Source organism: Lolium perenne, chromosome 5 (genome assembly GCF_019359855.2).
Source record: "Lolium perenne isolate Kyuss_39 chromosome 5, Kyuss_2.0, whole genome shotgun sequence".
NCBI classification, from domain to species: domain Eukaryota; kingdom Viridiplantae; phylum Streptophyta; class Magnoliopsida; order Poales; family Poaceae; genus Lolium; species Lolium perenne.
Genome location: NC_067248.2, coordinates 202,012,691 through 202,030,176, shown reverse-complemented (window position 1 = coordinate 202,030,176; position 17,486 = coordinate 202,012,691). Strand labels below are relative to the sequence as shown.

The window sequence follows — 17,486 nt, the reverse complement described above, 5'->3', positions numbered from 1 at the left end:
CAAAACTCCAACAAACCCTAGCATATGCATCTAGGGAGTTCAACACACCCTAGAGAGAGAATTTAGGGTTCATACCGGAGGACATGGCGGAGAAGAGGTTGGGGAAGCTTCTCCACAGAGGATATTTGGCCGGCGACGGCTGGAAAAGGAGATCGGGGCCGATCTCCTCGAGGTCTTGAGCTTGGAGGCGCTTTTGACTTGTGGTGGAAGAGGAGTTGTGGTGATTTGGGGTAAACCCGACCCCAACCGGTACCTCTTGTCAAAAGCTGCAAGCGGTAGTACCGCCCTTACGAGCGGTAGTACCGCTTACCGGTACTGGCCCGGTACTTGGAGCGGTAGTACTGTTCTGGGGATAATTGTTCAGTTTCGTCAGATAACTGCCCCAGAGCGGTAGTACCGGCCCAAGAAGCGGTAGTACCGTCCTCCAAATTCAGAAAAACCTCAGATTTTGGTGTAGACTTGTGCTTTTAGACGAAGTTGGCTCAAGAGGTAGATGATGGCATGGGATTAGATTACGAAACTGTTAAGGTACTACCCAACCAAGCTTGCAAGAATCAAAGGCAAGAAAAGCCAAGCTTGGGTGAATCTTCCGTGAAGAAACAAAGAGAAAAGAAGAAACGACAAACAAAAACAAGAAGAGGAAAGAAAAAGACAACAAAAAGAACAAAAACTTCTCGAGGAGAAGGTTTGGTGGCCGAAGCCACCGTGTACAAGTTTGGTAGTGTGACGTCGCGTAGAGACCTAGGACTCACGACTACAACTCAACATGAAGCTCATATTCACTTGATTGACGAATGGCATATGCGTTTGGGTTTCTTTGTGCATAATGGGGGGAGGGATGGCTCAATAATTTAAACCGCACTCCCCCTATGTTCATGCGTGCTTTGCATCTAGACATATGGCACAAGAGTGGTATAGGTATCCACTTATGACACAATGTCCGGATGAGAAGCACAAAGGTAGAGAGGCAAACCTTGATGACAATTGATAGGGAGTGAGTCCATTGTCTTGTTGGGCACATTCGGGAAGAATTGATACTTGGGATTGCTATTCCGTTGAATCCCATCATATCTTGCCCTTGAGTATGTCTTGTTCTTTGCTTGAATTATGAGAGAGTCTTGACGCTTTAGCACCCCGGCGAGAATCGATCAAGAGGATAGGTTCTTGTGAAGTTCCTTGATCTTCATCATGATTTGGGTTCTTGCCTTGACCTCATTATTGTTGGTGCCGAACTTTAGGTTGTGGAATAGGTGACCTAGCACTTGGTTGTCCAATAAAAGAAAGACTTGGCCTTGTGGTGTAGATGGCTCCACATAGGTGGAACTTCGTCCTTCCCCGGTACTCATAGAAGGTAGCTTTTGAGATCGGCGTGTGCCAACACTCATCCTTCCTATGGTAATCGGGGGAATTGCATCTCCTTTCTCACAAGAAGCACTTCGCCTTCTCCAAAGAACTCTTATCTCCATCGAAATGTCTCATCACTCAATACCACAAACTTCACAATAGACTCATACTCTATCATCATGCTTGAGTGTCTTCTTAGGTTTGTCTCTCACTTTCGGCAACCCTATGAGGTTAGGGTAAGAGTATGGCTAGGAGCAAAAGATGGATTCCTTCTTTGCCAATGAAGATATCCAAGATCTTGAGAACAAACTCCGTTCCATTGTTGCTTCTTCTTGCACGGATTATGTCATAGAACTTGTATCGAAATTGTTTGAGAAGCGTCATCATGATTCAATTCCTTTCAACACAAATCCTACAAAACACAATCTCTACACAAAGAAGCAAATTCCATTAGTCCTAGACCGTAGCCTCTTGAAGAGACTAGCTCCACAAGAGGACCACTACATGTTCATAATAGTAGGTACAAAGACCCAAGAGTGTAGAGCAATGAACAAAGAGTATATATGTAAGAGTCTTGACAAGGTAGGACTTGATCACCACCTTGTCAAGGCTCCAATAACTTTAAGTTTGCTTGTGTCGTCGTCATGAGAAAGATAGATATACGGACTTGATGACGACAACAAAATCCTTGCTTCCGGACATAAGACTTGTGGCTTCAAGATAACCACCTAATAAGCACCTCCGAAAGCAAGGCCCTTCATGGATCAAGAGTTGGAAATAGGAGCCCACTTTTCAATGGGCCCTTCCTTCATATTCTTAGCTTCATTGATCCTTCCTTCTCTCCCAATCTTCTTTGGCATAATTGCCACTTCTCCTTCATTGCATAAGTCCTCGTGGGCTTCAATGACTCCTTCCAAGAATTGGACTTGAATTTGGAGACTCTCAATCTCGGACCTCAAGTCATTAGCTTCATCTTCTCGGTCCACTAGAGCTTCCTCAAGAAGAGAATTCCTTCTCAAGAGTGAATGCTTGTGTCTCTCCAAGGTGGCAATGTCGTCTTCATGATTGCGACAAATGTAATCTTTGCTTGAGCGTTTGTATTCTTCTATGGTTTCATCTTGCATAAGCTTGATCACCATAAGTTTATCCTTGCTCCTCTTAAGATAAGCAATTTCATCCTCATGGTTACAACAAGTGACCTTTTCTTTACTCAAGCGATAGTATTTATCTAGAGCCTCCTCTTGAGTTGAGATAACATCCAAGAACTTTGCATTGTGTTTTCTCAAGAAGCATACTTCGTCAAGGAGCTTATCACAACATGAATTAGGACCTTCATCTTCTTTCTTCTCGGCAAAGGTTGCAACATCCTCAATTGACCATTCATGATCTTCTTCAAGATAATCCTTCTTTGTCTTGAGCTTGTCCAACCAACCAAGAGCATAATCTCGATCCTTGAGTTGGGAGATGAGAGAGTTGTTGTAGTCTTCAAGAATAAGAGCACTAGTTTCAAGAGTCATACGCATGCACACTTCTTCCTCATAAGCTTGGGTGAGAGAGATAAGCTCCGATTCCTTCTTCTTTTCAAGCCCTTCATTTTCTACCATATGATCTTCATCTTCAAGCATATTATTTCTAGGCTTCTCGGTGGAGGAGATCTTGGAGACCTCGTTGTTGGGGAATAGCTTGGGGATCCCTTTGGGAAGAGGTCTATACCCGCTCTTGCGAACGAGCTTTCCATCATGTTCATCTCTTCTCTCATAGATACATTCCGCAACAAGATGCCTTTTGTTACCACAATTGTAGCACGACGATCTTGAGCTTCGTCTCTTGATTCCCTCCCAAAAACTCTTGGTGATAGGGGCCATGTGTTCACGATACAATGCAAACTCAAGCTTGCAGGTAGAGTGTGGGTGAGCAACATGGTCTTCCGCATTCTTCTTAGATATGGCCTTTGACTTCATCATGGCCATGTTGTTCACTTCATTTAAGCAAGAGCTTTGGATGTTCACATGTTCGAGGAAGAGCATGTCAAGTTTGTCCCAAGCTTCCTTGGCGGTCATGAGCGAGCGGATATGAGCACGATCCTCGGGAGTAATGGCCAAGTGGATCATGTTGATGGCGATGGCGTTGAGTTGGTTGTCCACCACTTCTCTTCGTGTCAAGTTTATACGGTCTCATGGTGAATAGCCTTCCTCAATGATACGCCACAACTCGGTGGAAGCACTGCGCATATAGGAACGCATTAAGAATTTCCGATCACCAAACCGATTATAATCAAGTAGTAGAGGTGGAGAACCATGAGGCAAAATGCATGGCATGGGTATTGGGAAATTTAAGGCACAATCACTTGGTGAGAACACCGCATGAATATCTATTAATTTTCCCGCAACCAGAGATTTATCCTTTCCTTTTGATGAGGTGTCAACATTCTCAAGATCCTTTTCCCGGTGTGAATTTGTTGATTGCTCAACAACCTCAACACAAGGAAAAGAGTTAACTTGTGGTGGGGAAACGTTGACACCACTCTTAGAATCTACCATGGGGTTTGTTTTTGGAGTAATCAACTCCATCATCATAGCCTTCAATTGAGACACAATGGATGACTCCAATTTCTTGAGATCATCCAAAGTGGCCGGAGTATTATCGGCACTTGATGATGGAGATGATTGCTCACGGGGAAGGACTCCATTCACAACCACCTCTTGTCGGCCATTTCTTAGGCGGTAAAGCCCGAGCAAGAAAACCTTGCTCTGATACCACTTGAATGGATCGTAGTGAACAAGAGGGGGGGTGAATGTTGCTACGGCAAGTTTTAACCTTTTTCAATTTTAGCGCAACGGAAGGTAAAGGTGATAACTTTAGCAATAGCGATGTTCCTACAATGATGCTAGAACATGTGCAACAAGTAAAGGAATCAACAAGAAAGGAAGAGTAAGGAGCGAGACAACCGGAGGGCGCGGAGGCAAGGCGAGGTTTGTTTACCGCAGTTCATTCCACAATGGGAAGTACGTCTGCGTTGAGGAGGTGCTAGTCTCACACAAGAGACTAGACAGCCACACCACGAAGGAAGGCCTCACCTTCTTCCTCGAGAGAGCTCCACGGAGGTGCTCTCCCTCTTCCACTAAGGCACCGGTCGAGGCGGAGATTCCTTCACAAGGTTGGGGCGAGCTCCACACACAAGGATGCTCCCAACACCCTATGGAGCTAGTACATTGATACGTCTCAAACGTATTTATAATTTCTTATGTTCCATGCTACTTTTATGATGATACTCACATGTTTTATACACATTATATGTCATTATTATGCATTTTCCGGCACTAACCTATTAACGAGATGCCGAAGAGCCAGTTGTTGTTTTCTGCTGTTTTTGGTTTCAGAAATCCTAGTAAGGAAATATTCTCAGAATTGGACGAAATCAACGCCCAGGGGCCTATTTTCACACGAAGCTTCCAGAAGACCGAAGGGAAGACGAAGTGGGGCCACGAGGTGGCGACACACCAGGGCGGCGCGGCCCAAGCCCTGGCCGCGCCGGCCTGTGGTGTGGGCCCCTCGTGACGCCCCTTTACCTGCCCTTCCGCCTACAAATAGCCTCCGTCGCGAAACCCCCAGTACCGAGAGCCACGATACGGAAAACCTTCCAGAGACGCCGCCGCCGCCAATCCCATCTCGGGGGATTCAGGAGATCGCCTCCGGCACCCTGCCGGAGAGGGGATTCATCTCCCGGAGGACTCTACACCGCCATGGTCGCCTCCGGATTGATGAGTGAGTAGTTCACCCCTGGACTATGGGTCCATAGCAGTAGCTAGATGGTTGTCTTCTCCTCATGTGCTTCATTGTCGGATCTTGTGAGCTGCCTAACATGATCAAGATCATCTATCTGTAATGCTATATGTTGTGTTTGTTGGGATCCGATGGATAGAGAATACTATGTTATGTTGATTATCAATCTATTACCTATGTGTTGTTTATGATCTTGCATGCTCTCCGTTGTTAGTAGAGGCTCTGGCCAAGTTTTTGCTAGTAACTCCAAGAGGGAGTATTTATGCTCGATAGTGGGTTCATGCCTCCATTAAATCTGGGACAGTGACAGAAAGTTCTAAGGTTGTGGATGTGCTGTTGCCACTAGGGATAAAACATTGATGCTATGTTTGAGGATATAGTTATTGATTACATTACGCACCATACTTAATGCAATTGTCTGTTGCTTGCAACTTAATACCGGAAGGGGTTCGGATGATAACCTGAAAGTAGACTTTTTAGGCATAGATGCATGCTGGATAGCGGTCTATGTACTTTGTCGTAATGCCCAATTGAATCTCACAATACTCATCATGTCATGTATGTGCATTGTCATGCCCTCTCTATTTGTCAATTGCCCAACTGTAATTCGTTCACCCAACATGCTATTTATCTTATGGGAGAGACACCTCTAGTGAACTGTGGATCCCGGTCCATTCTTTTACATCGAATACAATCTACTGCAATACTTGTTTTACTGTTCTCTGCAAACAATCATCATCCACACTATATATCTAATCCTTTGTAACAGCAAGCCGGTGAGATTGACAACCTCACTGTTTCGTTGGGGCGAAGTACTTTGGTTGTGTTGTGCAGGTTCCACGTTGGCGCCGGAATCCCTGGTGTTGCGCCGCACTACATCTCGCCGCCATCAACCTTCAACGTGCTTCTTGGCTCCTACTGGTTCGATAAACCTTGGTTTCTAACTGAGGGAAAACTTGCTGCTGTACACATCATACCTTCCTCTTGGGGTTCCCAACGGACGAGTGCTTTACCGTCACAAGGAAGCTACTACGCCTACGTCAACTGTACGCTAGCAGCATATTTTCTGGCGCCGTTGCCGGGGAGATCAAGACACGCTGCAAGGGGAGTCTCCACATCGCAATCTCTTTACTTTGTTTTTGTCTTGCTTTATTTTATTTACTACTTTGTTTGCTGCACTAAATCATAACACAAAAAAATTAGTTGCTAGTTTTACTTTACTTACTATCTTGTTTGCTATATCAAAAACACAAAAAAAATTAGTTACTTGCATTTACTTTACTTATTTCATCATGTTTCCTTTTAATTTTACTGAAAAAGATAAAGATATACCGGTAGGACAAGGGTCTATAATTGGAAGAGATAATATAGAAGAATTTTTCACCCATGTTAGTATGCATGAAGATCTTAAAGATATACCCCTTGCAAAAGCTGTCCCTACCTATGAAGATGCCTCTGTTTGTTTGGTACGCATGATGGAAGCTAGATTTATTAGTCTCAACCCCATGATATAACACATGTTTCTTACACTTTCTGATATGGAGAGGGAAGAGAAGAGAGATTTTTTTTTAAAAGTCCTAGTGCGAGAATTTGAGGATGTAGCCAAAGAAGCTAGAAAAGTTTTTAGTAAGCATGATAGGCTTGGTATGATCACCGATTTTAAAAGAACACTTGAAAAGATGGATACGGATAGAATTAAGTACACTAATAATGTTAATGATGGTGGGGAGATTAAAGCACCAATACCATGTAAGCTCCTAGCGATGCATGAAGCTCTAGATGATAATTATGCTTGGCTTGTTCCTGAAAATTTGTTTGATGAGAATAGCAGGCCCAAGACTAATGAAAAGGGAGCCGCTGAAACTTATGTATCCAAAATACTATGCATGGTTGAGAAAACTCCACACCCCGCTGTAGATGCACCATCTCTTGATAATACTTGATACACACTTTCTGCGCCTAGCTGAAAGGCGTTAAAGAAAAGCGCTTATGGGAGACAACCCATGTTTTTACTACAGTAATTTTGTTTTATATTTGAGTCTTGGAAGTTGTTTACTACTGTAGCAACCTCTCCTTATCTTAGTTTTATTGCATTGTTGTGCCAAATAAAGTCTCTAATAGAAGGATGATACTAGATTTGGATTACTGCGCAGAAACAGTTTTCTTTGGTGTCACGAATCTGGGTAAAATTCTCTGTAGGTAACTCAGAAAATTATGCCAATTTACGTGAGTGATCCTCAGATATGTACGCAACTTTCATTAGTTTTAAGTTTTCTCATCTGAGCAAGTCTGGTGCCTGTTAAAAATTCATCTTTACGAACTGTTCTGTTTTGACAGATTCTGCCTTTTATTTTGCATTGCCTGTTTTGCTATGTTAGATGGATTTCTTTGTTCCATTGACTTTCAGTAGCTTTGTGTAATGTCCAGAAGTATAAAGAATGATTGTGTCACCTCTGAATATGTGAATTTTGATTATGCACTAATCCTCTAATGAGTTTGTTTCGAGTTTGGTGTGGAGGAAGTTTTCAAGGATCAAGAGAGGAGGATGATATACACTATGATCAAGGAGAGTGAAAGCTCTAAGCTTGGGGATGCCCCGGTGGTTCACCCCTGCATATATCAAGAAGACTCAAGCGTCTAAGCTTGGGGATGCCCCAGGCATCCCCTTCTTCATCGACAACATTATCAGGTTCCTCTAGTGAAACTATATTTTTATTCCGTCACATCTTATGTACTTTGCTTGGAGCATCGGTTTGTTTTTTGTTTTTGTTTTGTTTGAATAAAGTTGGATCCTAGAATTCATTGTGTGGAAGAGAGACACGCTCCGCTGTTGCATATGGACAAATATGTCCTTAGGCTTTACTCATAGTATTCATGGCGAAGGTTGGATCTTCTTCGTTAAATTGTTATATGGTTGGAATCGGAAAATGATATATGTGGTAATTGGTATAATATCTTGAATAATGTGATACTTGGCAATTGTTGTGCTCATGTTTAATCTCTTGCATCATATACTTTGCACTTATTAATGAAGAAATACATAGAGCATGCTAAAATCTGATTTGCATGTTTGGTCTCTCTAAGGTCTAGATAATTTCTAGTATTGAGTTTGAACAACAAGGAAGACGGTGTAGAATCTTATAATGTTTACAATATGTCTTTTATGTGAGTTTTGCTGTACCGGTTCATCCTTGTGTTTGTTTCAAATAAACCTTGCTAGAAACCTTGTATCGAGAGGGAATACTTCTCATGCATCCAAAATCCTTGAGCCAACCACTATGCCATTTGTGTCCACCATACCTACCTACCACATGGTATTTCTCCGCCATTCCAAAGTAAATTGCTTGAGTGCTACCTTTAAAATTTCCATTCTTTATCTTTGCAATATATAGCTCATGGGACAAATAGCTTAAAAACTATTGTGGTATTGAATATGTACCTATGCACTTTATCTCTTATTAAGTTGCTTGTTGTGCGATAACCATGTTTCTGGGGACGCCATCAACTACTCTTTTGTTGAATATCATGTGAGTTACTATGCATGTCCGTCTTGTCTGAAGTAAGGGCGATTTACCACTCATTTAATGGTTAGAGCATGCATATTGTTAGAGAAGAACATTGGGCCGCTAACTAAAGCCATGATCCATGGTGGAAGTTTCAGTTTTGGACATATATCCTCAATCTCATATGAGAACACTAATTGTTGCTACATGCTTATGCATTAAAGAGGAGTCCATTATCTGTTGTCTATGTTGTCCCGGTATGGATGTCTAAGTTGAGAATAATCAAAAGCGAGAAATCCAATGCGAACTTTCTCCTTAGACCTTTGTACAGGCGGCATAGAGGTACCCCTTTGTGACACTTGGTTAAAACATGTGTATTGCAATGATAATCCCGGTAATCCAAGCTAATTAGGACAAGGTGCGGGCACTATTAGTATACTATGCATGAGGCTTGCAACTTGTAAGATATAATTTACATAACTCATATGCTTTATTACTACCGTTGACAAAATTGTTTCTTGTTTTCAAAACCAAAGCTCTAGCACAAATATAGCAGTCAATGCTTCCCTCTGCGAAGTACCATTCTTTTACTTTTATGTTGAGTCAGTTCACCTATCTCTCTCCACCTCAAGAAGCAAACACTTGTGTGAACTGTGCATTGATTCCTACATACTTGCATATTGCACTTGTTATATTGCTTTGCATTGACAATATCCATGAGATGTACATGTTACAAGTTGAAAGCAACCGCTGAAACTTTATCTTCCTTTGTGTTGCTTCAATACCTTTACTTTGAATTATTGCTTTATGAGTTAACTCTTATGCAAGACTTATTGATGCTTGTCTTTAAGTACTATTCATGAAAAGTCTTTGCTTTATGATTCAATTGTTTACTCATGTCATTTACCATTGTTTCAAATCGCTGCATTCATTACATGTGCTTACAATAGTATTGATCAAGATTATGTTGGTAGCATTGTCACTAAGAAATTATCTTTGTTATCGTTTACCTACTCGGGACGAGTAGGAACTAAGCTTGGGGATGCTTGATACGTCTCAAACGTATCTATAATTTCTTATGTTCCATGCTACTTTTATGATGATACTCACATGTTTTATACACATTATATGTCATTATTATGCATTTTCCGGCACTAACCTATTAACGAGATGCCGAAGAGCCGATTCTTTGTTTTCATTGTTTTTGGTTTCAGAAATCCTAGTAAGGAAATATTCTCGGAATTGGACGAAATCAACGCCCAGGGGCCTATTTTCACACGAAGCTTCCAGAAGACCGAAGGGAAGACGAAGTGGGGCCACGAGGTGGCGACACACCAGGGCGGCGCGGCCCAAGCCCTGGCCGCGCCGGCCTGTGGTGTGGGCCCCTCGTGACGCCCCTTTACCTGCCCTTCCGCCTACAAATAGCCTCCGTCGCGAAACCCCCAGTACCGAGAGCCACGATATGGAAAACCTTCCAGAGACGCCGCCGCCAATCCCATCTCGGGGGATTCAGGAGATCGCCTCCGGCACCCTGCCGGAGAGGGGATTCATCTCCCGGAGGACTCTACACCGCCATGGTCGCCTCCGGATTGATGAGTGAGTAGTTCACCCCTGGACTATGGGTCCATAGCAGTAGCTAGATGGTTGTCTTCTCCTCATGTGCTTCATTGTCGGATCTTGTGAGCTGCCTAACATGATCAAGATCATCTATCTGTAATGCTATATGTTGTGTTTGTTGGGATCCGATGGATAGAGAATACTATGTTATGTTGATTATCAATCTATTACCTATGTGTTGTTTATGATCTTGCATGCTCTCCGTTGTTAGTAGAGGCTCTGGCCAAGTTTTTGCTAGTAACTCGAAGAGGGAGTATTTATGCTCGATAGTGGGTTCATGCCTCCATTAAATCTGGGACAGTGACAGAAAGTTCTAAGGTTGTGGATGTGCTGTTGCCACTAGGGATAAAACATTGATGCTATGTTCGAGGATATAGTTATTGATTACATTACGCACCATACTTAATGCAATTGTCTGTTGCTTGCAACTTAATACCGGAAGGGATTCGGATGATAACCTGAAAGTGGACTTTTTAGGCATAGATGCATGCTGGATAGCGGTCTATGTACTTTGTCGTAATGCCCAATTGAATCTCACAATACTCATCATGTCATGTATGTGCATTGTCATGCCCTCTCTATTTGTCAATTGCCCAACTGTAATTCGTTCACCCAACATGCTATTTATCTTATGGGAGAGACACCTCTAGTGAACTGTGGACCCCGGTCCATTCTTTTACATCGAATACAATCTACTGCAATACTTGTTTTACTGTTCTCTGCAAACAATCATCATCCACACTATACATCTAATCCTTTGTAACAGCAAGCCGGTGAGATTGACAACCTCACTGTTTCGTTGGGGCAATGTACTTTGGTTGTGTTGTGCAGGTTCCACGTTGGCGCCGGAATCCCTGGTGTTGCGCCGCACTACATCTCGCCGCCATCAACCTTCAACGTGCTTCTTGGCTCCTACTGGTTCGATAAACCTTGGTTTCTAACTGAGGGAAAACTTGCTGCTGTACACATCATACCTTCCTCTTGGGGTTCCCAGCGGACGAGTGCTTTACCGTCACAAGGAAGCTACTACGCCTACGTCAACTGTACGCTAGCATACATCACCAAGCTAGACTCCGTAGCTGCACATCTCCAATGCTCCACCATAGAAACCCATCTCCAATGTTCCACCAAAGGAACCCTTCCACTACTCCACCAAGAAGCTCTTCCAGTGCTCAACAAAGAAGCTCTTCCAGTGCTCCACCAAGAAGCTCTTCCAGTGCTCCACCAAGAAGCTCTTCCACCAAGGAACCCTAACAACAAGATCCACTAAGGACTACCACGAATTGGTGAACTTTCTCTCGGTAGAATGATAGATCGGGGTCTCCTACACCACCTCTCAAAGTATGAGCAAGATTGGTTGGGTGGATGAGGAGATCCCCTCAATTTTGAGCTCAGCAACAATGGAGGAGAGAGAGAAGAGCTAGGGCGAGCTGGAGAAGAAGGGCCCTTTATATAGGTCCCTCCAAATCCAACCGATGCATGTTGTTTCTGCCTAAGCGGTACTACCGCTTCTGAAAGCGGTACTACCGCTCTGAGTTCGAATCCCCACTGAACTTGTCCACGTGGACACATTGCGGTACTACCGCTTGCGGTACCGCTTGAGGTACCGCAATAGGGTCCAGACCTTACTGGATCCTAAGCGGTACCCGAGCGGTACCAGAGCGGCACTACCGTAACGCGTTACGGTACTTAGCACGGTACCGTGGGCGGTACTACCGCTCTCTGTATCGTGTTCTGTGGGACATTTCCGCGTGCAAACCTCAGAGCGGTATCTCGGGCGGTACCAGTAGGGGTAGCGGTACTACCGCTCCTGGTACCGGTAGTACCGCTATAGCTGAAACAACTTTTTCCTCTTTTCCTCTCCTACCATGTTACCTCGCGACACACACACAAAACCAGAAAGCCTAAGAACTACGCTTCGGTCTTCTGATCATAAAGTGCTCAGCGAGGGTACCGTGCATCTTGCAAACCTATCAATGACAAACTTTGTGCACGGTTAGAATTGTTCGAGTGTTGTTATCAAACACACAAAACACGGGATATGGATCTTGCTCTTACATCTATCTACTTGGACCTTTGTACAGGCGGCATAGAGGTACCCCTTTGTGACACTTGGTTGAAACATATGTTATGCAATGATAATCCATGTAAAATCCAAGCTAATTAGAACAAGGTGCGAGCACTATTGGCATTCTATGCATGAGGCTTGCAACTTATAGGATGTCTTATGCATAACACATATGAATTATTACTACCGTTGACAAAATTGTTTCTATGTTTTCAAAATAAAAGCTCTAGCACAAAAATAGTAATCCATGCTTTCCTCTGCGAAGGGCCTTTCTTTTACTTTATGTTGAGTCAGTTTACCTACTTCTTTCCATCTTAGAAGCAAACACTTGTGTCAACTGTGTGCATTGATTCCTACATACTTGCTTATTCGCATTCATCATATTACTTTGTGTTGACAATTATCCATGAGATATACATGTTGAAGTTGAAAGCAACTGCTGAAACTTATATCTTCCTTTGTGTTGCTTCAAAACTTTCTACTAAGAATTTATTGCTTTATGAGTTAACTCTTATGCAAGTCTTATTGATGCTTGTCTTGAAAGTAGTATTCATGAAAAGCCTTTGGTATATGATTCAGTTGTTTAGTCATTGTCTTTACCATTGCTTTGAATCACTTCATTCATCTCATATGCTTTACAATAGTATGATCAAGATTACGTAAGTAGCATGTCACTACAGAAATTATTCTTTTTATCGTTTACCTACTCGAGGGCGAGTCGGAACTAAGCTTGGGGATGCTTGATACGTCTCCAATGTATCTATAATTTCTGATGTTCCATGCTAGTTTTATGACAATACCTACATGTTTTACTCACACTTTATAATGATTTTATGCATTTTCCGGAACTAACCTATTAACAAGATGCCACAATGTCAGTTCCTGTTTTCTGCTGTTTTTGGTTCCAGAAAGGCTGTTCGGGCAATATTCTCGGAATTCGACGAAACAAAGGCCAAACATCATATTTCACCGAGACGGACCAGGACACCGAAGGGGAGCCGGAGAGGAGGCCCAGGGCCCCCAGACCATAGGGCGGCGCGGCCTGGAGGGGGGCGCGCCAGCCTATGAGGAGGGAGCCCCCTGGCCCCTCCGACTCCGCCTCTTCGCCTATATAATCTCTCGTGACCTAAAAACCCTACACCAATTGACGAAACTCCAGAAAGACTCCAGGGGCGCCGCCGCCATCGCGAAACTCCGTTTCGGGGGACAGAAGTCTCTGTTCCGGCACGCCGCCGGGATGGGGAATTGCCCCGGAGTCATCTCCATCGACACCACCGCCATCTTCATCACCGTTGCTGTCTCCCATGATGAGGAGGGAGTAGTTCTCCCCCGAGGCTGAGGGCTCTACGGTAGCTATGTGCTTCATCTCTCTCTCCCATGGTGTGATCTTTATGTGATCATGAGCTTTGTATCACTATTAATCTATGTGCTACTCTAGTGATGTTATTAAAGTAGTCTATTCCTCCTCCATGATGTAATGTTGACAGTGTGTGCATCATGTAGTACTTGGTGTAGGTTATGATTGTAATCTCTTGTAGATTATGAAGTTAACTATTACTATGATAGTATTGATGCGATCTATTCCCCCTTTCATAGCTATTGTTGACAGTGTGTATGCTATGTTACTACTCGATCTAAATTGCAACGGTCTATTATGCACTCTAGAGGTTACTTTAATATGAACTCCGGATGTTGTGGAGCTTGTTTACTCCGGCTTGAGGTGTGCTTTTATAGCCCTACACAATGAATGGTGTTTGTTATCCAACAAGAGAGGGTGAGAAAGTAGCACAAGTGAAGAGAAGTTATTTATTTATGTGATCATTGTTGAGAGTGTCCACTAGTGAAAGTATGATCCCTAGGCCTTGTTTTCAAATATCGAATCACCGTTTATTTACTGTTCTACTGCATGTTTACTTGCTGCCATATTTATTTCAGATTGTTATTACCACTCATATTCATCCATATCACTTGCATTTTACTATCTCTTCGCCGAACTAGTGCGCCTATACATCTGACAAGTGTATTAGGTGTGTTGGGGACACAAGAGACTTCTTGTATCGTAATTGCAGGGTTGCTTGAGAGGGATATCTTTGACCTCTACCTCCCTGAGTTCGATAAACCTTGGGTGATTCACTTAAGGGAAACTTGCTGCTGTTCTACAAACCTCTGCTCTTGGAGGCCCCACACTGTCTACAGGAATAGAAGCGTGCGTAGACATTAAGCGGCGACCATCTCCTCATTGTTCGTATCCATGACTAGGAAAATCGTTGAACACCTCGCGGGCAAGACAAGCGCAAGGGGAGGGGGCTGAACTATTGGCGGACGCCTCTGGACGATGGTTCGGGGGCTGGTTAAAGGTGTCATAGGGCGGAGGTGTGTTTGCTCGGTGGCTCGGCCTTTTCGATGGTGGGAAATGGCGGAGGTGGAGAGGGTTGGAGCCGGCGGCGATCAGGTGGGATGGGCGTGAAAAGAGGCGAAATTGGATGGTTTTCTCTGAACCGTCTCCAAAAATGCTAGCCCACGACATTTCTGGCTCCATCTGGTGCCCCCTCTCGCCCAACGTGGATTGAGTGGGGATCGAAAGCCCCTTTCGGTCCAATCTTTAGGGTTCGAGTGGAGATGCTCTTAGCAAGATCAAACTAGATTTCATATATCATGGCACTGGGTGTCAAGTGTCCCACTTAAGTCCCACTTGTACAAATTGCTTTTTCTAGTATAAATTTTGACACAAAATCTATTATCTATCTATTATATACTAAAAGCAAAATACGGAACTAAAATAGAGACGTCACTACTGTGATAGTTAGATCTAAAATTTTCGGCTAGGATTTTTTCTACTAAAAGCAAAATACAGAACTAAAATAGAGACGTCACGTTAATCCACATCATCTTAACTACTGTGATAGTTAGATCTAAAATTTACGGCTAGGATTTTTTCTACAAAATTTGTAACGTAATTTTTCACGTAGCCTGTTTGACACAGTTTAGTACCGCCACGTTCTATGCATGTTCGAGTCCACGTACTTGTGAAATCCATAGACGTGAAACAATTAACGTCCGTGCATTAATAGGACTCTACCCGACTCAGATGAAAAACAAACTGCATACGCGCAATTAATGCCCCTACCAGATTTCCGCACGTGCAGTTTAGATATAAAAAAGGTCCAACTTTCCCCCTAATGCCTTGTTTGGTACTAGTGTTTCGGTGGGGATTAGTGGGGATAATACTCTAGAGTATTGGCTGCTGTCATCCAATCCCCACAAAATCATCCCCAATCCACTAGGTAGGGGTAGAGTATTGGGGATTGAAAAAATTACACTAAAAATTTGGGGAAAAGTGGGGATAAGTGAGGATTAAACTCTCTCATACTCTAGCACCAAACATGCATTGGGGATAAGTGGGGATTTAAAATTTGGAGCGGATTATCCCCGCTAATCCGCACTAAAACTCTAGTACCAAACAAGGCCTAAATGAACATCTCTGCCTTAAAAAAGTTTCTTAGGTTCAGAAATTCGAAATGGAACTCGGGTGCAGATGCTCTCTGTATTTGGACCAATCATTTGCTGCCATATTGGTGCTGGCAGGTGTATTTCCTGTAGTATTTGCAGTTGCAGCTAGAATTAGGAACAGTGGGATGACCCACCACGTGAACGCATTTATGGCATATTTTTCCGTTGCCCCACACACGGTACAAAATGGAGAGGAACATCTTGAACATCTTGGACTGGATTGACCAGAAGAGAAACTACTGCGGCAGATCGATTGGACACAGCCGACCTGTGCTGCCATGCGATGGTTGTGGACTTGTAAATCACGCTCGCGTGAGCTGCTCGTAAACAAGTGTAGGTTTCAGGCCAACGCTTTTGTTCTAAGATTGCCCCATTGACATCGTGATCTCGGCTGCTCCAATCAAGATAATTGTTCACAATGTGGATGACGCTGCGTCGCTGCCGCTAATCCTCAAGTCTTCAGAGCATCTCCAACGAAAGCTCCAAAAATCGGCTCGCTATATGTAGTTTGCAACGCGTTGTAAACCGATTCCGGGCGTTGGCGCGAAAGTTGCCCCGCTGGAAGCGTCATTTTGCCACGCGTGCTCGGGCGGTAAAAGTGCTCCTCCGCTGAAAGCGCCATTATGCAGCGCGCGGCGCGTCCCGAGCGGCTAGTTGCTTCGTTTTCGTTCGAAATATAAATCAAACAAAAAAAATAAAACACGAAAAATTACGCAATTTATTGAAAGTTCGACATTTTAAGCGACATTTGAAACTACACTCAGAGTCTACTCCTCCGAGTCCCAGTCGTAGTCCGAGGAGTGGGAGCTCGGAGTCGTCTCCGACACCGGCGTCGAAGTCCACTCGAAGGACGAAGAGGAGGAGAGGACGATGGTGGACGGCCCTGCGCCGTTTTTCTTCTCCTCCTCCTTCCTCGCCGCCTTCTCTGCCCTCGCCGCCTTCCTCGGCGCGGACTCTGCACGACGCTTGTCGCGACTCGCCTTCTTCTTCGTCTTCGCCGCCGCCTTCTCCTCCTCCTTCTGCGCGTAGAAGGCTTCGGTGGCGGCGACATCTTCAGGAAATTGCCGCGCCCACTCGAGGCGGAGGGCCTCGTCGCGCTCTGCGATGAGTAGGCGCTGTTCCAGCTCCCGGCGGCGGCGCTGCTGCTCGCGCGTGATAACCGGCGGCAGCGGCGCCAGCTGCTCTGCCTGCTCCTGCGTCCAGACGTCATGAAAGTTCATGGTCCGGCGGGAGCGGCTGAGGCGCCAGGCGACGGTGTCGTACGCCCGCGCCGCCTCGTGCGCCGTATCGAACGTGCCGAGGCGGATCCGCTCGTCGCCGGAACGGATTTCCGCGTCGAAGCGGCCGCTCGGCCGCGCCCGAACGGCGCGGTAGCCGGAGGCGGAGCGGCGGCGCGGAGGCATCTTCGACGGAGGCGCGTGGAGGCGGAGCGGTCGACAGGAGAGAGGTGGAGCGGCGGCGGGGAGAGAGACGGACGCGTGAAAAGTTCAGTGGTTGACCGCGTTCGCGCGTGTCCCACTTATAGCGCGCGCGGCAGCGCAAAGCGCGCGGACGGCAAAATTTATAGCGCGCGCCATTTCCCCGCCTCCGCTGGAGCTTCGCGCAAGCGCTCGCGCGCGGCAAACTGGCGGGTTTTTTTGCCGCGCGCGGCTTTTACAACT

The 17,486-nt window shown here is 44.7% G+C and overlaps 1 protein-coding gene across 1 annotated transcript; it reads right to left on the bottom strand.

Moving 5' to 3' along the window:
* Nucleotides 1-15,801: 15,801 nt before the first annotated feature.
* Nucleotides 15,802-17,228, bottom strand: LOC127303979 (uncharacterized). Its single transcript, XM_071821043.1, has 3 exons — nucleotides 17,013-17,228; nucleotides 16,806-16,967; nucleotides 15,802-15,909 (listed from the first exon to the last, which is right to left on the bottom strand). The coding sequence occupies exons 1-3, from the start codon at nucleotides 17,226-17,228 to the stop codon at nucleotides 15,802-15,804; spliced, it is 486 nt and encodes a 161-aa protein (XP_071677144.1).
* Nucleotides 17,229-17,486: the final 258 nt, after the last annotated feature.